Below are 21,595 nucleotides of genomic sequence, written 5' to 3'. Positions count from 1 at the left end.
CATCAAAGCAATTTCAAATCAAGTGTTCTCAAAGTCCTTGGACAAGTTGGCCATGTGTGATATTTATGCACCAACAACTTGAGGGGAGTGTTGAAATATTGTGATTCTTTTTTTATGTGGTGATTCTGGCGTTTCCTAGCACTAGTATATATGGTATGATAACTTGATTGTAGGATCAATGATTTAATTATAGGAATAATAGCTTGATTGTCAATATTATTGATTCATTACTAATATGTACCTATATTTGATTTCAAGTCATATATGGAATCTAGATTTTACATTTACATATGATTTATTAACACCTTAAAAAACAAAACAAATAAATAAATACAAGAAAAGAAGAAAAAGGAAAAAAGAAAGAAAAGAGGAGAATGGCATGGCATTATCGCAGGAGTTGTGCTTGTTCTTGTACAAGTTGTTTTTTCTTATCTCAAGTATTTATTTAATTAATTACCATACACTAATGTCCATCGTTATATATATGCTCTTAATTAAGTATACAAACATTATTTGGGCCCCTTATATAACAGTTCAATTTAAGAGACATGGGCCCATCCGTTAGATATATATCCCCCAGGCCTCTTAGATAGCAGAGTTGAATACAAGAGACGTGGGCCCATCCATTAGATATACACCCCATCTCTTACTGAACTACTGCCAGCTTCGAAGCCTAGCCGATATGGGCGAGTTTGCTGATTAACCACAAAGCCATGACAGAAAGCACCAACACTCAGAAGCAGCACCATGTCTCCCCTTTCCCTAGTTATATCATCAGCGTATGTGAAAACTGTTCACATGATTCACACATGCTTGCATGGTAAAGTTATTTTCCAAATTCAGGCTTCCAAGTAAGAAAGAAAATGGAGATTGTTTAATTTACCTGGAAAATAATGGGCAATCGCTTCTCTGTTGCTGAGCAAAAGTTAAAAAGAAAAAAGAAAAAAAGAAAAAGAGTTAATGTGCACGTAGATGCTCCCTACAGACTTGCGGCTAAAATTAATTATACTAGTGATTAATCGGAACGGAAGATAACCTATATATATACGTACTCCTCAAAAGTTTTGTGGTGGAAATTAATCAGTAGTCTATCTTTTCAAGTTTTCATATATATATATATATATATATATATATATATATATATATATATATAGACCGCGCGCAGGAGTATACAACAATAACATATGGAATTGAAAAACAAAATATATATTAATGATATGATGCATATATAAACTAGCTAGCTAGTTAGAGAAGAACATCTGTATGTAAGTGTATAATATTTACCTCTGAAATGGAGAAGGTTCTTGATGGAAGGAGGTAGCTAGGCAGGCAACTCGTAAAATGAAGGGTTAAGTAGTAATAATATCACCAGATAAAAGGCCTGGAATGCGGAGCAAAAAGCAGCATGTAGCCATGGACAACTTGCCAACTAATTACTAGCTAGCTAGTAGTAATTAGTTAATTTGTGGTCACAGATCAGATTAATATATAGTAGTAGTAATTTTGACTGCACATGCATTAATTTATACAGATCAGTTAAGTCGGCAAGTCATCCTTGGCTGCATACCACTTTGTGCTCTTACATACGAGGCCATGGATGAATAATATTTAATGGTGAAAGCAAGCATATAAGGTATACGTAGCAATTAACTAGCTAGCTAGGCCAATTAATACTCACTATATATATATATTACTGGCTCATAATTAATTGACTAGAAATCATTGAAGAGAAATATATATAGAAAGAGTTCGGTCGAGGCGCCGAGGGATCGGATCAGATCAGAAGCTAGCTTGAAGGGAAGAGGAGAGAGCTCTCTAGCTATACGTGAGCTTAATTTGCTAATTCTGACTAGAATGTGCTAATGGATTGGACAATCAGTATATATACCGAGAGGAGGAGAGGTTGGTATACACTAGAAGAAGAATCCTGCCTTACACACACACACACACGCAGTGAATGTACGTGCTCCTACGTACTTGGTGTTGTTGTGTATATATACAAATATCCTTAGAGCTATATACTCCAGTCTCCAAATTACAGCATATATATATATATATATATATATATATATATATATATATATATATATATATATATATGATGGAAGGAAGGAATATATGACATTACACAAATTAACAAATATGTTATAATGTATAAGGAAAACCTGACGAGGTACACTAGCTAGGGGCAGTGGGGAGGGGGGGGATGGTTTATTGGAGGACGTAGACTATTAGCTAGTTGGGATATTGGGGTAGGAGGGGAAGTGGTAGAGGAAACATGCGACTGCGAGAGGTGATCAGAATGAGGGAACTGCTGCTGCATGCATGCATGTTTGTACGAACAATATTAGTATTGTAAGCTGAAGGAGTCGTTTTTTTAAGGCTGCAAATTAAGTAAATTAAATATTGGGAAACGGAGGTGACTGGCTCGAACATCAAGGGAAGCCCTGAGGACGTGCGTGTTGCTGCGTTGGCTCTTCGCATTTTTTATCATATATAGACAACACTCAATCAACAACAACTCAGGCAGAGGGAAGTAACCCCTGCACGTTTTTCCTTCTTCCGCAAAAAGAGAATATATATATTACAATCTTAATTAGTTTCTCTCGTTAATCTTAGAATTGCCATATAGCTAAACACGTGGTCAAGTCTCGCGACTCACAATGGCAGTCTGTGTTAGCAAAGCAAGCGGACGTTGGGAATGCAGCCAGCAGAACCAGAAGCTGATAGTGAAAGAAAAGAAGAGGCATTAATTAAGAGTTATAGCTACCTCTATTTATTTATGCCTAGCTAGGGCACCAGACGGATATTTGAACTTAACGTGTGGGCTTCAGAGATGAGAGAAACTGGCAAATCGATAGCTAGCTAGCAAGCAGATCAAGATTTCAGAAAGACAACGACTTCATGGTATTTTTCTTAAGTGTTTTTTATTTTATAATGCATCATAATATTTTTAACTTTAAAATCATAAATAAAAAAACAATATAATGCATTTTAAAAGCATACACGCGCAGTTAGAAATGCAATATAAACAGACACTTGAACAAAAGCAGCCACGCCTGATAAGAGAAACTGCTCGGAAGCAAGATTGCTGATTCCAATAATTATTAGTAATCAGTCATTCATCCTGTTATTGAGCAAACTAGTCTCTCAAGAACAAATAGACACAGACGCTTTGGAACTTGAACTCCTAGCATATCCCGCGCTGCACCATATTTTCATGTGCTTGCCCAAAAACACAGTACGAGTTTAAACAATAAATAAATAAAAAAATGGCCAAATTAACACAAGTACCAAGGCCATTGTTCCATTATCATCAATTCCTGGAAGCTAGGGAAATCTTTAAGCACAGAATCCAAGCAAACAAGGAAAAACCACAATAATACCCAATGGTATCATTTCCTATCACTTGCTGTAATAGATAGATCACGAAGAAGACAAGACAGAATCATTCATTAAGACGAGACACCAATCTGAGGTCAATAGTGATCATAACAGAGCTTTATATTGATAAGCAAACATTTTCAAGTCATTTCCACTACAAGTTCATATCATTGCAGCGGCTAGATTTTCAATGGATATACAGACCACTTAATGAAACCTACTCAAATCAAGAATAGACCCTACACGGCACATAGACAGCAAAAGGGTACATAATACAGTGTGTTAACAAAAACACTAAAATGCTCCATTATTACCATCATAAGATAACACTTGTTTAAATAATACAAGACAGCATCTCCGTTCAGTGACAACTATATAACAACCAAACTAATCTCTTTCACAAATGCCCAAGACAAAAGTACTTGGTGGTACAAAACAAAGGCATCATCTCCCCACATGCAACCGATTAAGAGTCTTGGGGAGCCTCAAATCTTGTTGGAGTGTCAATGCCCATCATACAGCAAAGGCCTGATATCAAAATGATAAGCAAAACAATCCCCTGGTGCATCACAAGCAACCACAATATCAGGACTTCATAAACATGGTGATATAATGGAATACAGAGAAACTCTGGGCACAAGGATATCAAGAAAATGAGCATAATGAACCATAGCAGCATAGACAAACAGCAGAAATTCATGCATAAGATTAGGGGCTGCCAAGTTTATAAAATTTACTTGGACTGCTTGGATACTCGCAAAAAAATAACACAAGGAAAAAGGTAAGAGAAAGAAATCTCCCCTTTAAGCTAAGACGCCTCTACAATAATGCTGAATCAACTTCACAATAAGCTTGGGAGAATCAAGAATGTATGAATTCATGGAAGAAGCTAAAACTACAAGGGTAGCTCTAAATGCCATGAACTCACTGGAGATTGACTAGAGAGGGAACTCAAATATCTTGTTAGATTTCAAAGAAAATTTTTGGCTTCTAAAATCAGCACTTAGTCTTGGGCCTACTTTATGATATGAGGGATTATCGATAACTAAGATTTGATTTAGCTTCCAAACTCTACTTTATTGCCACTAATAGAGCCACAACAGGGAATAAATAGGGAATAGATCTAGAAATGGTCATAGAGAAGTTTAGCTGGTAATGTTTGGGGAATAATCTGTTTCTTGCAGGTGTATTATAGTGGGATGACAAGATGTCATAGAATTAAGTTATATTGGCCAACCCACTGCTTAGACTTCATTCTGTTTCTCCATTATTTCTTCTAGTCCAGGATGGTATTGCTCTTGTACTCACCTTGTGTGGTACTTGAGAACCATGTGCCTGTGGGCGTTTGCTCAACAATTCACTTAATAAAAGAAAACTTTTTTCTTCTTCAAGGACAAGAGATGGAGAAAATCAAAACACTCCTGATGACTACTAGAAGTTTACCATTAAAAATCAGGTCATCACCAATGACCACAGCCTACATGATATACCAAAAAGTCTTTATATTCAACTTAGACATGGGGAAGAAAAAAAGCACTATCATGTATAAAGCATACAGATGAAAGGCTAACATGGAAACTTACAACTAAAACTCCTTCCAAAAGTGATGATTTGATCTGGCAAACTTCATCGCAGTGTGTGGAATTCAGTGATGCATTTCCTGCAGCACTTTCAGCAAGAAACCTTTCTAGTTCTCGATGATAAGGAAGGTGGATTGATCGGAAGGGATCTGAAACATAGAGAACGGAATATTTCCCCCCCAACATCTCCACAGAGCTGATGAGCTCAGAGAAAATTTCACCTGCATATATCCAGTTAATATATATATATATATATGTTTGATCATTTCTCTGGCAAAGACATAACTTTGAACAAACAGTTTTGATATCATCTAGCAATAAATAAACTCAACACACTTTCACTTTGTGGTTGGTCAAGTCCTTTCATTGAATTGGAGCCTCCATAACAGAATACAACCAGGTCAGTATGGCCACTAGGCCTCTTCTCCATCCTTGAAGCCAGATAGTCCTGCACGTTTTTAATGGTCAAGAAAGTAAGAGGTCTATCATACACCACCAAAATTCCATAACTAGTCATCAAACATTTCAATTTCATTTACATTGATGGCGTGCAGGTTTGCAAGCTTTTGAAAGTTTTCACCCTCTAAAGAACATGATTCTGAAAAAGCAACATTACTGATTCCTAAATCCTGCCCACAAGCTTCTGCAAACCCAGAAACCAATGAATTCTCCATTGCCTCCTCTGAAGCAGCAACATAAGGAAATGCCATGGAAAAATTGGACTCGGTATAAGAAACCTGTTCAGAGTAGAAATGCTGACTATCAGAACACAAACAGGCTGGACTACAGCAATTTATGCAAATCATGGTCTGTTGATTTCAATTAAGAAACCATTCCTACAAAGTTAGAGAAGCTTTGGTTACCTTGAGCAAGTTCACAAGAGCTGGATCTGTGTTTTTGTTTGCAGAAACATCAGTGGAAAGCAGCTGTAGAAAACAAAAGGTGTGCAATTAATGGCCTGGGCCTTTAAAAACAGCAAAAAAGTTGCAACATATTGCATTTCCAATGAAATATCAAACTACCAAAGTGCAAAGTTATCAACAAAGACCAGATAACATGCAACCAGAACCTAGTTTGGTTGCATAATACCACAATAAAATTAGCATACGAACAACATAAGAGAATAGCCCCTGCAGCATGTTCACTAGATCAGGCCTACGGAAATAAAAATTGTTATTGAACTCATGCAGTGTCATCATAGTTGACCTATGATAAGCCCCAAAAGTTCTTACCCCCCTGCCAATAAATACAAGCGCCAGATCCACAGACTGCTGAACTTTCTTTTCTGAGCACTACAAGGAAAAAAATTAAACAAAAAGTGAACAAGGAATTTCATATCTTTACGATTCTTTTGAAGAAAATGTGTTTGGAATTTATAACACTGAAAAAAAATGTGCAACAAGCTATCAGCATAAAGGAGAGTTTAGTACCAGTAAGTTTGACCAGCCTCCTTCAGACAGAACTGACCTGGCAAGATCTTTTGAAGAAATGGTCTGATAATTCACTACTTCACTCATTCTGTTGTTTGAAAACCCATGATCAGAATCTAACATATTTAAAGATTCCACTGACAGAAGAATATGCAGCAAGGGTGTAGCACTTTGAGTCCAATAGGTGGCACGGCAAACAAATAGATAAATATAACATATCCCATATGCAGAAGCAGTTGTATTAGCATTTAGTTGAGGTTTAAGGGATGAATTGATCTTCACTTTCTTTTTTTTCTTTTTCGGGAAATCTTTTACTGCTACATGAATTTCAATAGAATTGATTGTATTATCCAACAGCTTTACCATGGAAAAATATAAAAACTGAAAAGGGAAGCATATGCCTAACTTAAAGAGCTAATGAGATATCAAATTGGTGTTTTATAATTTGGGTCACTATTGCTACGTAAAATAGGATAGCAAACAGATATTGATGATGAGACAGTGCCAATTTATCATGCTAGAATTTCAAGAAAAACAGGTAATTGGTTTGAATTGAAAATGAAAAGCAAAAGGCAAAGGTAAGGAACAGTAGATGCATACTGATGATGAGGATGGTGAGGAGACCAGAGGAAAGCTGGGACAGTAGTTGATGATGGAGAAGAGGCGTGCAGGAATGAAAGGCGAGATGCAGCAGCAACCACCGTTAACCACCATATCGCAGCAACAGCTCCCATTCTCATTGTCGACAAATCCTTTCTTCTTCGTTTAACAGCAAAATCATTAAAACATATTAAACTTTTCAAAATAAAAATAAAAAACCCATCCAACAGAAACATCCAGCAGATTTGTAATCAATTTCATATAAAAGCGATACAGATCAAACCAATAATAGTAGAAAATTTGAAATGAATGAACACACCATAGCAAAAAAAACAAAAACAAATATAACTAACCAGAGACGGGAGGAGAGGAGAATCAAAGTGATGGATGGATGTAGAGCAAATCAAAATCCCTTCTTTCTTCCTTTTATTACTAAAAAACAGCTCCTCTGATTCGTCGAGATTAATAGTTGATCCTCTCTCTCTCACACACGCACACAATCGAGATCCAGAACTTTTTTGGTTTGTATTTTCTCAAATAAAATAAAATCAATAAAACGGATTGATTTGACGAAGGAAGGGGCGTGTATACAAAGAGACAAGACCACTCACTTGATCCAACGGCATGGGTGATGGGCTGTGAAGCCCATTATTCTCATCCTGATAAAGCCCACAAAACTCTTTTGATCCTTATAAAAGGCCCCGCTCGGCCCCATTAATGATATTGATGCTGGCTAAAACAGAATGATGTTTTTCTACTTGATTCTCGTATTGTCCCAGCCCAGCCCAGACCAGAAAGGTAGTGGCACTGGTTAGATTTACACCAGTACTTTTTTTTTTTTTTTTTTTTTTGCGTGGGGTGTCCGGGCCAGCTTGCGCGCACCACGACTATTCCCCACGGCCCACTGGACATCCTGCAAGCCCAGGGGCAGGTTAGGCACCGCGGGGGTGATAGGCGTGCACATAGAGGGTTGAACCCGGGACGGGGGCGGAACAAGTCACACGATTGACCACAACAACTAGGCCCTCAAGTGCACACCAGTACTCTTTAATTAATAAGGAGCTAGCTAGGAGCTTGGATGCTGATCGATCGGGTCCTCATCGTACAGATAGATAGTAGCTAATTGCTCGAATAATTCCCAAGCTCGTATTTGCACTTTAAAATGTAGCTAGCTAGTAGATGACAATCATAACACTGAAGGATCCATATTTCAATCCAAATTAATTAAGATGATCATCAAAACCATGGCCAGACATTATTACTACACACTACTTTTAATGATCATGAGTTAAGACCTTCAGTTTTGCAGGTATGGTAATGGGAAAGAACCCTGTGATCAATGTTCCCTCCCTCCCTCCCTCCCTCCCTCCCTCCAGTATCATGTATCATGTGACCGCTATTAAGGCCTTGGCTCAAAGCCGCACCGCTCCCTGTCACAGCATTCACGTTCTCAATTTAGTGTTCACCCATCAACAGCCTGTCGGTCATGATCTTTCCTTGGGTACTCGGCAAAACCTCACCTCTCCTTGTCAAGCCTGGCCGGCATGTAAATGCTGGCAGTACTATTAATTATAGCTATAGCTAACTGCCCAACTCTTGCCAATGAAAGATCTGTCCTAATTCTTCCTCCTTAAGAACTATCTAGGAGCCAAGATGAAGAAAGGGATTCGGAATTTTTGTAACGGTGATGCCTCAACTTCTACACTCGATCAACACAACAAGGCCAATTATACCGCCGATGATCACCATTGCTTTGTCACCTCTCCTTACACCCACATGAATCATGCAGATACAGCGCAACAAGGCTCACCAACACTGGAGCAGATGATATTGCAGTTAGAGTTAGAAGAGGAGTTTGCAAGAAAAGCTAAGCTCAACAACTATGTTGATGTCGGTTTGCGGGCTGGTAGAATGTCATGTGTTAACAATTCTGATATCTTGCGATCTGCGAGGAACGCATTGAGTCAATATCCTCGCTTCTCTCTCGATGGAAAGGATGCCATGTATCGGTCTTCTTTCCGGAACTTGGATTCTGTTAGTAAGGCAGCAGCTGGCAGGAAATCAGTCTGCTGTGATCATGGACTGAGAGAACGAATGAATAGAAACAATCTTGGTGCTAAGTTTGAGAGGAAGTTGAGTTTGCCACCAACTTTGGCTGGGGAAAGAGTGGTATGGTGCAAACCAGGAGTGGTAGCAAAGTTGATGGGTCTCGAGGCAATGCCAGTGCCAATCAACAGCAGAGGAGATAAAGAGACGTTAGCTTCCATCATAAAGAGGCAAAATCTTAGGAGAAGAGCTGAAAGACATGAAATAGAAAGAAGACTGGCCGGAGATGTGAGCGCTTTCGATGGAATCAAGAGAGGGAGATCATCTATGCCTTCCTGTTCAAAGCCTGGATATTGTGTGACGAAACCGGTTGCAGTAGAGCCTGCTAACGACGGAGGAGGTTGGCCAACCCGGCGAAATCGTTAGATGCTAATTAATCAATCCATCTGTAGCCAGCTGGGAACAGTCATCAAACTGTGGCTGCATTTTGTTACCTTTGATCAATCCTACGTGTGGAAACACTGCCACATTGTACCAAGTGTTGCCAGAAACGGAAATCTCACTCGATCTGAATTGCAAGTTTCACAAGTGATTTATTAGTCTATTAGCATAATTAGGAATTCCCAATAGCATTTTAGGAATTCTTATATCGTGTTACAGGAGAAGAAAAGAATTGTAATCCAATATGAAATGAGTTGCGTTGTAAGGAAACAGGTATTTAAAATGCCCCAGGTAAGGTATAAAGAGAGAGCCTCTTCCCAGCTATATACATATCCAGTAAAACCTGTCGTCTCTGACCAACTCTAAATTGATAGGGTGAAACGAGTTTGTAGCAGCTATTAATTCTATTCAGGCTCACTCAACTTGTCAAATTGTATCAGAAAAATGGATTGACAACATACATGCATCACGTCCTAGTTCCACAATATTGTAGTAATTGTGAAGAAATGTGATCTGGTTCTGCTACAAATTAAGGCCGGATACAAATGAAAAAACTGAAAACCATATAAATAACTACTCATTTTTAAACCCGATACTTCTACCGACCCGACTATATATCATTACTGCAGGTGCATGTAGCTAAACTGCTGAAGTACTGGGGCTTGTACTGTTGACACTCATTCGATCCATTCGTTCTCTGTAGTCAAATTATAAAAGAGTGCTATCTTCTTTTACCAAGTAGGATTGGTCGGCATTTTAATGCCAAACAGGTAGTACTTGAATCTTCACGCATCCTGCAAGTCCGATCTGGCCAAGACTTGATTAATGTGTGTATCAAGTTAATTTATATATGGTCTCTTAGTTTAGTAAGTACTGGTCAACACTTCAGAACCAACTTGAGGTGACCTAATTCATATAGAAACCTGTAAATTAACAGCTAGTATATGACTTCCAAACTTCACAGACACAATTGTAATATTAATTTCTTTGGTTTCTGCTGTAGTTTTGGCCTATTCTGCTTGTTTGCTGCTGCCCGCAGGATTTATCGGCATTTTTAATGACAACAAGCATCAGTAAATGTTTGTTTATGGCCGGTTGGTTTCTACTTGGGTAAACATTGCTGGTAACTATATATATATATATATATATATATATATATATATATATATATATATATACACAGATGACTGTAGGATGCCAAGAATTGTGATAAACGTCAAGTACTGTCCCATTTTGAGATACTTGTTTTTAACCTTATTGATCCAGGTATCCCAAGCGTTGTGCAAATTAATGGAGAAATGTACCCGTCTTTGACTCTAATTAATTACGTACGTACATAGCAATATTTATCTCCTAATTAATATTGTTCAAAGAATAATTTACTACTAGTTAAGTATAATCTAGGACCTTTATTTTGACTAGGTAGAATTAATGATCAGATGATGAGCCTCGCACATGTCTAAAATTAATGGCAATCGCATGCTTATTGCTAATGACATCTTTTTCCTTCAGCTTTCGCGGCGTGGAATAATGAATCTCCACATAGCAGCTGAGGCTTGCCTGACACAGAAGAAACTTTTGCTCGCTTTACCATACATAAAGGAAGAAGCTGCATATATGCTGCTATGCTTGATTAAAGATTGCGTACAAGTTATGGCAGTTGATGAGGAGATTCCAATCCATGTGGGATTTTTACAAGGATATCAATTTCATTACTTCTTTTAGGAGCTCCGAAGGGCTGGTTTAAAAGATAAAGAGAAGGTACGTAGATGTAACATGTGCAATGTTCTTCATCGGATCGATCCATATGTGTGTCTATATATATATATATATATATATATAAATACTTGAGAAGACTGCAGAGAGCAACCTGCATCACCGTGGAAACATGAATAGCTAATTAATCATCAGTTACCGATAGTTAAGCATGCGCATCAGCCCCTAATTATATCATCGCACTTTACAGCTTTCTCTTTATTATTTTTCTCACGGCTACTAAAACATATCCATACGGTATGGAAACCAAGCTTTCCATTATCTGCTTCGCGAACAAGATTTATACACATATAAATGTATGCACTTTAAGGATAAGTTCCCATCCTGCATCATCACCATCATCATCATCATCATCATCATGTTCATTCGTGCCCTCGTTTGGTTCTGATCACAAGGTGTAAAGTTTGTTACAGCCTATACATGTGGTTACAGCTAAGAATGCTTAACAAAGAGAAGAACAAAGAAAAAAATAAAAATAAAGAAAAGGTCACAAAAAGGATCGAAAGTTGTGAGCTAGGTAGTGATAAAAGGTATCAGACTACTAGTAATTTTTTAAGGTTTGCCTGCACATGCAAACCACTTCCATGTAATCCAAAATAATATAATAAGATCCTGAAATTAAGATGGTCAAGTTTTTCTGCTAATATCCTTGGATATAAAAACCACGCATCAGATTCTTTGTCATAGAAATGCTGCCAAAAGTCAGTGGTGGATTTCCCAACAGTAGGGCAAAAGTAAAACTATTTCTTTTTCATTTTTCTGTTTACAGCTTCCAAGAACCATCAATCAAGAATTCAAGATGATAGTTAACAAGTCAAAGAGAATTATCCTTAACTAGCACCCATTGCCCATGTGCTTAGTCTAGTTGGAGGAGAAAATTAATACATACGACGACTAATATGAGCAACCCTTAATTTGCACAAATGGTTTGTTGATGACGAAGAGTAGGGGTTGAGCTACTCGTACCAGCTTTCGTGCTAATATTCTGTCACTAACAGCAGCTCCAAAAAGCAGAGGACACGAGTTTGCTTTAAGATGGATACAATGGTGGAGATCACGGGAAAGGGAAAGCTTGGAATTTCAGCCTCTTCCTCTTAGAGACAGAATCTTAGAAGAATAGCATAGGACAATTAAGACTTAATCTCTCATCTGGCAGACCAAGTGCTGTCCGGTTCTTGTTGTCTTAATTTGGTCCTCGACTAAATTGAATCTCATTCCAGAATCTAGCTATAATCACTAAACGATTCACTGTCACGTATGTATAGAGTACGTAAAATTAAGCTGACAATTAATTACTAATCACAAGTGCCCCATAATTTATTGTCAATTAAAATTTAATGTCACAAAACTTTAAATTCTATCCTGAGATCTCTTGTTCTTAACTAGATACTTGTATTCTTAGGCTAGTAGGCTGATCAGATTGGAATATGCTACGTACCGATACTGCAACGAAAGCGAAACAGCTGATCAAACTGGAATAATTTTGCTGGCAAGAGATTTGGCAATTTCTAAAGAAGGATAATTTTCTGTTGTTTTGCATTTGCCATATAATTACAATCTCTCTTTACTTTGCTTGGATTCGATTAATTTCAACACGCATGAGTTTCTGGTACAAGTTAACATTTGGAGTGATGTTATTGTCTCAAGTATAATCTCAAAGCTGTTTAAAATGCTGCAGGCAGGGCAAGTTGAAGTTCACACATTCTGCCTGAGATATCTTACTGCATACACTTGGAGTCGAGACCACTCTTTAAGAGTATTCCCAAGGTATCTTGGTTTTGAAAGAATGGAGGTCAAAAAGCTCATTGATTGCACCACTAGGCAAGCCTAGAAGGAAGAGGACATTGAAAAAGAAAAAGAAAAAGAAATCTTTTTAATATGCAACAGTTTTCAGTTTCTGTTAGCATACTTTTCTCTCAAGTTTCAATTTTTTATTCTTAATTAATTTGCCCATATACTGATACAATATTATAACAATCCACTTCCTCGAGTTGCATTCTTGTCTATATAAACAACTCAATTGCTTCACTTCCTCCCATCACATCCTCTATAGTTTCCTCACTCGTGCTACCTGCTGCCCGCTGCTGTTTCAATCTTGATCAAGCCATTGTAAGGCCAAACTCTGATCATTTATGTCCCGGCCCCCTCCATTATTTTTCTTTTAACCTCTCTTGTTTATTGTCAACTCAATTAATGCTATGTCTCAAAATGTTTCCTTGATTTCTAACTAACCATTATCTTGGTTTTCCCTTGTGGAAGGAAAATGGAATGCCTTGGATACACCATAGTGATTCTTCTTACAATGTTAAAGATTGTCAAGGGTTATGGCACTGGGTGGACTGGTGCCCATGCAACATTCTATGGAGGAGGTGATGCATCTGGAACAATGGGTAAGAAATTAAGAAGGAAAAATAATAAAATTCATTTTCATTTCTTGTTTGCTCTTAAATCTGGCCCCCGCTATTTAACTTTTCTCATCGTATATGATTGGTTGCTTCTGCAGGTGGTGCTTGTGGATATGGGAATCTCTATAGCCAGGGGTATGGGACAAACACAGCTGCACTGAGTACCGCTCTCTTCAACAATGGCTTGAGCTGTGGAGCCTGCTATGAGATTAAGTGTGTAAATGACAATATTTGGTGCTTACGAGGGTCCATTATTGTCACAGCCACTAATTTTTGCCCACCAAACAATGCTCTTCCTAATAATGACGGAGGGTGGTGTAACCCTCCCCAGCAACACTTTGATCTTTCTCAGCCTGTTTTCCAAAAGATCGCCCAGTATAAAGCCGGAATAGTGCCTGTCCAGTACAGAAGGTCTACACCCTATTTTACTCAACAGATAATATTCATATGATCTGTTTCCATGCTTTTGATATGGTTGTACAGGCTATAATTAACATCAGTTGTTGTCTTTGTTTGTCGTTTGGCTATATATATGCAGGGTTGCTTGCAGAAAGAGTGGTGGCATCAGATTCACGATTAATGGGCACTCCTACTTTAATCTGGTGCTGATAACAAATGTGGCAGGAGCTGGTGATGTAGTCGCGGTCTCCATAAAAGGGACTAAAAGCAATTGGCAGGCAATGTCCAGGAACTGGGGCCAGAACTGGCAGAGCAACACCTATCTGAATAATCAAGCCCTCTCTTTCAAGGTCACAACCAGTGATGGACGAACGGTGGTTTCCAACAACGTGGCTCCATCCAACTGGGCTTTTGGCCAAACCTACACGGGAAGGCAGTTCTAACTTCCCAATCCCACACCTTAATCTAATAAGAGCAAACCAAAATCACAATTTCAAGCATTCAAATTAAACCCTAGCTTTTACCTTTAACTAAACTTCCCTTTAAGTACCTTTTGCCTGTCCTGTTAGTTACTATATAGTATGTCCTTGTTTAGTGTTACTAGTATATATGGTGTTTTAAACGTGACATGCATGGCGGGGTTCTTTTGAAAATGCCCCCATACATATCAGTTTTTGCCTGACTTTCGTGGCGTTGTTGGGCTTTAATTTGCTTTACTGGAGGAAGAATCAACCTCTACATCAAGGGGTCTCCTCGGTCTGCATAGTGCATCTACTGGTATTAATAATTAGATAACCTCTAGCATAGCAACTTGAGCTAAGTGTAAGGGGTGTTGTGTTTGTTTCTGTTATGTATGGACACAAACTGGCTGCTGGCTGCCATGTTGATTTCTGGAATTTCCTAACAGTTTCTTCTTTTGTTGAAAGCTCGGCTGAGGTGAACAAAAGTTTTTCACCCGCCCAAAGACGGAATCCTTTTGAAATAGGGATATATGTGTGTGGTTTCAGACCTGTAACAGAGTTAATTACTACAAAGAGAGGAAATGAAGAGATGTCCAAGGGCGATCTTTTTTCTGCTCAGGCATTGAGTGAGTTGTAATTAGGAGTTGTTGTTAATGCATACACAGCTTCCTATGCATCTTGAACTTCGATAGTAATTATAAAAGAAGATAAGTATTGGAGCGTGGTTTGTTTATTTTAAGGCTTAGTCTCTTGTAAAATTGACCATTACTACAAATCCAACTGATCATGAGATTTGCAGTGCAGCTTGCAAACAGTAAGTGCCTGTACTCTGGTGTATCGACCTTGTCAATTTCTGTCCCCAGGAAATGCTTAAAATGTTTTGGACTGATACTGGTTGCAAATTTCTGATATATCATCATGTGTCATCCATCGTGTCAAATCTTGGGTTGAGGGGATAAGAGTGATTAATGTGCACGAAAGTCTGATGAGGATTCGGAAATCAATATCTTGGTAAATGCAACATTATACAAGCAAAAGCTTCACAGCTTTTGCTGAATCTTGAAGATCATGCCAGCAGATTTACAGCAAGACCTCCGCCACAAAAAACTGCACGCGGTAACACCAGGGGTAAAACTAAAAAATGCCAGAGCTGGGTTTTCATGAATTGCAACATAGATAAAGGATTAATGATTCAAGAAAGAAGGGAAAACTTCAACTTAGTCCCTATTCTCAATTACATCCCAATCCTATAAAAGTTATCAATTAGGTCCCAAATATTTTGCACATCTCTCAATTGGGGTCCTTTTGTTGATTAATATTAATATTTTCCATCTCATATGAATACTTAAGAATCTTTTTTAATAAAATGTGATAGAAAAGTTGATGAGCATGGATTAAATCGAAGGACTTGATTAAGAGTTTTCGAACCAAACTGATAAAATATATAGGTTGGGATGAGAGTGATTTATATAGTTTTAAGAATTAAAATGACGTATCCTCAAGAAGGAAAGAGAGAAAGAAAGAAGGGAAGTACGAATGTTCATGTTGGTGCTGCAAATGTTCCTGGTGACCTTGGTGGTAAACCTTTTCTCGTGAAGGATACTGCTGGTGAATCAACCTGTAGCCCACCTCTTGATGCAGAACAGAGAGGTTTGATTGTGCCAGGTAAAACTGAGGCATTACCTGCATTTCAAAGTTCACTGTTATCATCTCCCGATAATTTTTTCTCAGCAATGTCTCCAAACCATAGACCCAAGTTGTTAAAAGATGACTACAAAAATTAATCCCTGAGGAGTTCAGAGCCATACTTATCAAAAACAAATTTGGTAGTGTATGTATATTTTTCCTAATGCTGAATGCTATGGACAAAATCCTATTCTAACTCTATAGCCTAGCAAAAACCGAGAGGCAGCATTGCAAGATAGAATCTATGGAGATTCTTAAATTTTAATTTCTATCCTGTTAATCAAGTAAAACTTTAGTCTTTTGTAAATCTCACAAGCATGTACCAGCATTATAAGCCAGCATATCTAAGTTTCTCGTATGTTTACATTTTACATGATTGGCTTGTTACCACATATGTACTTGTATGCCCACATAACTGTGTCTATGTGTGTCCAAGTTTTTCCTTTGGGATCTTGGTTGTTTCTTTATCTATTTCTTTTGGGGAATGGGGATGTGGTGTTTCTAGTTTTCCCAAGTGCAGTGTATTTGCCCTGTATTGTCCTTTTAGAAAATCTTCTGCTCCAGATTAAAGATATGGCCGAAGAATTGGATATGCTTCTGGAATGCATTGATGAACCAGGTGGTTTCAGGGATGCCTGCACTGTATTTCTGAGAAGCTCAGTTGAAGCTTTGGAGGAGGGCATGGGAACTCTCTCTGAAAATTGCAGAATGTTGAAGGTGATATTTCATTGTAATGGCTCATTATTATTTCTTGGTTCAGCTATCATGTATCATTATCAACTGTAGCTTTGACTTCTTGTTCTGTTAGTTGCTATATTCACTCCAAAATTATCACTTCTTAGAATAGAGTAACAGGCTCTTTAATCCTTCAAGTTTGTAACTGTAAAGCGAGATTGGGATGGGAGAAAGCTTTGTGGTCTTTTCATCTCATAGGAATAGTATCACAGCAAAATAAGAAGGCTAATCACCTACAGGACTATCCTCCTACAGTTCAAACAACTGGTTTTTTATGAATCATAAGAGAAGAAAGTTGTAGTAGGGGTACCTTTTGAGTGAGCCCCTTCGGAGCTGACCATCTACGCATTTTAACTCGGATGTGAAATATGATTTTCCATGGTAACAGTCTAATCAGATCTGCATGTCTGTAAGCATGCACATTTCTGTATGCTGTATAAGGTGTGTCATGATGTTTGTAGTTTGCTTCAAGTGTTTCATTGATGTCTTAATGTTCATTGCAGAACATGATGGATGAGCGGCTTGGAGAGATCCAACATGTTCTATATAAAACTGTGCAAGGTATTCTTCAGTTTTGGAAATGTCTTGTTATTACTAGCAGTATATTCATTTTCTTGAATTGAAGAACTCGAAAAATATCTTAATATGGAAACTTTCAGTAACTGAGATGCAGAAGTGTACATGTCATATTGATATAAATATCATTTCAATGACACAACAATAAATTACAACAATCTGGTAGGAAATACTATTCCAGGATATGATGAAAGTGGTCTGGTACAATCTCATCCAATTTTGATATTTGGTTTGTGTTTTGTTTTGAGTTGCCATTTGATTGTTCATCTGATTTTCAGTTTTGGCTAGAAGAATACATTTAGATGGTATTGTTAAGCAAGCTTCCGATCGCCAAAGTTGGGAACTCTGGAATCGCCAGAAGTTGAGTTCTGAACTTGAGTTGAAGCGGCGGTGTTAGTTACTGTTTACTTGTGAGATTATCCCTCCTGACAGTGCTAAACCTTAATCCCTTTTCCAGGAGTTGACCAATCAGTTGATTCAATTGGAGAGACACTTCAATACCCTTGAACTTCGGAGTTTTGGTGGAAATGATGGATCTCACTCAGATCGGATAGCTTTGCAGAGTAGACAAGTGCCTTCAAGGTATAGTTGACATTAGATGTTTAGCTTGTATATGACGGTTAGTACTATGCACTCCATCGCTTGTTGCTTTTCACCAATGTATTGTTACCTAACCCAGAAAGGTAGACACTTCCAGTCCTTGCATAGTTTACAAAACACAATGAGTTCACAGTTTGCAGCTGCTGAACAACTTTCTGAAAGTCTCTCAAAAGGAAGTAAAGAATCACCTGTAGAACAAAAGGAAGTAAAGAAGGAGCTTTTTGAAACAATTGGGATTCCCTATGATGCTCTTTTAGCTCACCAGATGCAACGGAAGTTGGTGATAACTCATCATTGAAGAAACTTTTACTTTCTCCTGGTTCTACTGCCACCAAAGGTAAGTCTAGGAGACACCGAGCAAGTGCTATGAAGAGTTGTGATTCAGAAACTTCAAGGAGGAGGAGGGACTCACTGGATCAGGTAATTCTTTTTCAAGCCACTTTTATCGATCTTGATGCTCTCCCCTCTAGTGCCCATCTAGTGTTATTTACTTGCCAACCCAACTAGTTGGAATTGAAATTTAGCTGTCTTGAGTTAGTCCTCTAGTGATACTCAATTCACTGAAGCTAGTTTGCTTTTGCAGATAGCCAAATTCTTGTTACAGGCATGGAATTAATCTACTAAACTGTTCAGTTAGAAATATGAATAGAGCTTCGCTCAGATTATTCTGCTTTGTTGCTTGTGCTGTGGATTTCACTTGCTCTCTTTCCCCTAGACTTTTTGACGATGCAACTTCTTATGTTTAAAACAAACAAATTACTTCACTGAGGTAAACAAGTCAAGAGATGAAGCCGTACACCACTAAGATTTAATACAAAACTTGAAGATAAAAATAAATGATGATTGAATCTTCATAGACAAGTTTAGAATCCATTCTGTAGTGCAGTTCGGTTTCAGTGTTCATAAGATTTTACTAAAATATATGGGCCTTTAAATTAGCAGAAGCATTTTTAACTTGAAAGATAACCGCAAATTCCTGTTACTATTTTCTTACAACTTGATTATGCTTTTATTAACTATTTTCTTACAACTTCGAGTTATGCTTTTATTAAATTAACTTCCAAGTATCTCATCTCATCATCTCATCCTGTGAGCTGATAGATTTTTTGGAAACACTAACATGCATGTTAATTATGACCCGAGCTGCAGAGCCGGGCTAGTTTTGAGCCTACAAACACTACTGTAAAAAGGGTGCTTTTGCAAGAAAGTCAGAAGAAAAGTGTGAATAGGTCATCCTTGTTGAAGGATAGTCAACATGTTAGCTCTAGCTTGGTGGACAGATCAGCAGTTCACCAAGAAAACCGGACATTCCCATCATCTTTCTTGCAGCCATCTGAAAGCAAAGGTGAGCTATTACTAAGTTTAGATGAAAGAGCACTTCAGGCATGTTTGCTTATTATCTATATGCATATGAAGAAAAAACAACTGATGATGGCTTTTTCCATGTTTAAGCAGGCTTACAGTATGGATTCACCAAACAGGCAGTCGAGATAAAACCACCTGCTGCATTTAAATGGGCAACTGATCCTCTGTTGCCATCACAGCCTCTGGCATTGAGGTCTCCTACATTGCGAAGTAACAATGCAATGACCTTACCGGTTTCCTCATCGCTAGTATTGCTAGCAGGAGACAAACATACCAGGGAAACTTACAATATGAATGCTGATAAATCAAAGAGTATGTTTTCTCATATTGAGGAGCCCAAATCTGTTTTGATCAATGAGACCAAGTCTATTCAGCAAAATGAAACTAACCTAAATAAAAAATCTGCTGTCTCAACAGTGTCACCAACACAGACATCGTTGTTTCCAAAGAAGCCAAATGAGATTTTTGTTTCCACTTACAGTACTGCGCTTGCAAAGTCAGCAATTGAAAGTTTGAAGCATGGACCAGCAAACACCAAAGGTTCATTTTTTAAATCTGCTAGTAAAAATCATGAGCCTCCATGCTCTTCTGTAGGTGCTACTCCTGTTGCTCCCGCCCTACCTGGAAAAGTTCCTCGTATCAATGTTGCAACTAGCACAAGTCAGCCTAGTGAAAAAGCTTCATCTTCTCCAGCAGTCTCAATATCGCTTTCAGTTTCCTCATCTACAATGATCAATATATCAGCAAACATCCCATCATCAGTATCTACACTGATCTCGTCAGGCACAATGCCATAAAGCACAGCTTCAACATCCCTGTCATCAGTTTCTTTCTCCCCTGTTTTACCTTCTTCCAGTCCATTATCTTTTCAGGCCCCCAAGACAGTGTTACCCTCATATACTCCATCTCTAACCTCAGAGACTTCTAAGGAGCTGCAGCCCCCTCTAGGAAAAAAAACTCCACCTTCTAGACATCCAACTCCTTCACATTTGACATCAGAGTCCCTTAAAAAAGAAGAATCAGCCTCTTATGGGCAAAACCGCACCTAATTTTAACCCCACTCCTACCCCTTCAGTGTCAGAATCGCTTAAAACAGAGCCTCAACCCCCTGCTGGAAAAAGTCAACCTTTCCAAAAGATATGGGTGCATTCTCTGGTGGCTTTTTCGACCTGCATCTTTCAACTTTCAATCTCCACAGCCTTCACAACCGTCTCCACCAACAGATATGGGTGCATTCTCTGGTGGCTTTGCTACAGGAGCAGTTGCTCAAGCTCCTGCTCAAAGCCAGTTTGGCCAGCCAGCTCAGATTGGCCCAGGACAACAAGCACTGGGATCAGTACTTGGCACTTTTGGGCAGCAGAGACAGTTTGGAGCTGGTTTACCTGGAAGTGGTTTTGGTTCTTCCAGTAATTTTGGTGGTGGCATTGCTACTAGTAGTTCAACAGGTGGCTTTGCAAGTGCTGCAACTGCTGGCGGGTTTGCTGGTGTTGCTTCTATAAGTGGTGGGTTTGCTGCTTTGGGTCTTCTGGTGCAGGGTTTGCTGGTGCGGCTGCATGTAGTGGATTTGATAGTGTGGCTTCTGGTGTTGGATTTGGTGGTGCAGCTTCAGGTGGAGGTGGATTTGCTACCACAGGTAGCATTATTGGCTAATATTCTATTTTCCTCATTTTTTGTTTAATGCATTCGATGCCTTTGCTGATTTGTAATGCAAATTTGCACGGGTAGTGGATTTGGGGCTTTTGAGAGCCAACAAGGTGCTGGTGGTTTTTCAGCTTTTTCTGGTAATGAAGGAGGCAGCCAACAAGGAATTGGTGGTTTCTCTTCTTTCAGCGGTAATCTGGGAGGAACTGGAAAACCTCCAGAATTATTCACGCAGATGAGAAAATAGAGTTCGGAGCTTTCATACTAGGCTTAGAAAATTTTGCTCAAAAATGAAAAAAATATGTCCGGGAATTGAATGTAAATTGTGATTCACAGCAGGTTACATCACGTTATGTTAGATATCCGAGTTCTGCGTTGTCTTATACTTGATCATTTTACTAAATATTTTACCAGTAGATGTGTCAATCCATGAATAAATGACTAACCATATCATGTGCAGATATGAGAAC

At 38.4% G+C, this 21,595-nt stretch overlaps 3 protein-coding genes, 1 long non-coding RNA gene and 1 pseudogene across 5 annotated transcripts; 3 read left to right on the top strand and 2 right to left on the bottom strand.

Moving 5' to 3' along the window:
- Nucleotides 1-263: 263 nt before the first annotated feature.
- LOC133688346 (uncharacterized) lies at nt 264-1,627 on the bottom strand. Its single transcript, XR_009841130.1, has 2 exons — nt 1,285-1,627; nt 264-915 (listed from the first exon to the last, which is right to left on the bottom strand). It is a non-coding gene; the product is annotated as an uncharacterized LOC133688346 (long non-coding RNA).
- Nucleotides 1,628-3,666: 2,039 nt separating this feature from the next.
- LOC133704706 (uncharacterized) lies at nt 3,667-7,562 on the bottom strand. 2 transcript variants are annotated; one of them, XM_062129750.1, is made up of 9 exons: nt 7,348-7,562; nt 6,995-7,153; nt 6,395-6,482; nt 6,197-6,256; nt 5,828-5,890; nt 5,504-5,701; nt 5,301-5,412; nt 4,968-5,185; nt 3,667-3,943 (listed from the first exon to the last, which is right to left on the bottom strand). In XM_062129750.1, the coding sequence occupies exons 2-9, from the start codon at nt 7,132-7,134 to the stop codon at nt 3,851-3,853; spliced, it is 972 nt and encodes a 323-aa protein (XP_061985734.1). In that variant the 5' UTR covers nt 7,135-7,153; nt 7,348-7,562; the 3' UTR covers nt 3,667-3,850. The 2 variants fall into 2 exon arrangements, with proteins under 2 accessions (XP_061985734.1, XP_061985654.1); XM_062129670.1 differs by having other exon boundaries at nt 6,995-7,150.
- An 810-nt stretch (nt 7,563-8,372) lies between these two features.
- LOC133704823 (uncharacterized) lies at nt 8,373-9,805 on the top strand. Its single transcript, XM_062129870.1, has one exon. It carries the CDS (start codon nt 8,648-8,650, stop codon nt 9,464-9,466), a length of 819 nt encoding a protein of 272 aa, XP_061985854.1. The 5' UTR covers nt 8,373-8,647; the 3' UTR covers nt 9,467-9,805.
- A 3,434-nt stretch (nt 9,806-13,239) lies between these two features.
- LOC133693791 (expansin-A15-like) lies at nt 13,240-15,255 on the top strand. The gene is made up of 4 exons (XM_062115116.1): nt 13,240-13,366; nt 13,517-13,647; nt 13,761-14,073; nt 14,201-15,255. Exons 2-4 carry the CDS (start codon nt 13,521-13,523, stop codon nt 14,502-14,504), a joined length of 744 nt encoding a protein of 247 aa, XP_061971100.1. The 5' UTR covers nt 13,240-13,366; nt 13,517-13,520; the 3' UTR covers nt 14,505-15,255.
- A 676-nt stretch (nt 15,256-15,931) lies between these two features.
- On the top strand, nt 15,932-21,508 carry LOC133704369 (nuclear pore complex protein NUP214-like; annotated as a pseudogene).
- Nucleotides 21,509-21,595: the final 87 nt, after the last annotated feature.

The sequence above is a fragment of the Populus nigra genome, chromosome 1, assembly GCF_951802175.1.
Source record: "Populus nigra chromosome 1, ddPopNigr1.1, whole genome shotgun sequence".
Taxonomy (NCBI): domain Eukaryota; kingdom Viridiplantae; phylum Streptophyta; class Magnoliopsida; order Malpighiales; family Salicaceae; genus Populus; species Populus nigra.
Note: the sequence above shows the minus strand (reverse complement) of the source record. Positions and strands in the feature narration are given on the sequence as shown.

Bases quoted from the DNA above. Each gene is read 5' to 3' on its own strand.
- LOC133704706 (XM_062129750.1), bottom strand. From the start codon at position 7,134: ATGAGAATGGGAGCTGTTGCTGCGATATGGTGGTTAACGGTGGTTGCT. The intron at 5,413-5,503 runs GTAAATGAAATT...AAAAACGTGCAG, and splicing joins CAAACCTGCACGCCATCAAT to GACTATCTGGCTTCAAGGAT. The intron at 3,944-4,967 runs GTAAGTTTCCAT...GTGATGCACCAG, and splicing joins TTTTGGAAGGAGTTTTAGTT to GGGATTGTTTTGCTTATCAT.
- LOC133704823 (XM_062129870.1), top strand. From the start codon at position 8,648: ATGAAGAAAGGGATTCGGAATTTTTGTAACGGTGATGCCTCAACTTCT.
- LOC133693791 (XM_062115116.1), top strand. From the start codon at position 13,521: ATGGAATGCCTTGGATACACCATAGTGATTCTTCTTACAATGTTAAAG. The intron at 13,648-13,760 runs GTAAGAAATTAA...TTGCTTCTGCAG, and splicing joins TGATGCATCTGGAACAATGG to GTGGTGCTTGTGGATATGGG. The intron at 14,074-14,200 runs GTCTACACCCTA...ATATATATGCAG, and splicing joins GTGCCTGTCCAGTACAGAAG to GGTTGCTTGCAGAAAGAGTG.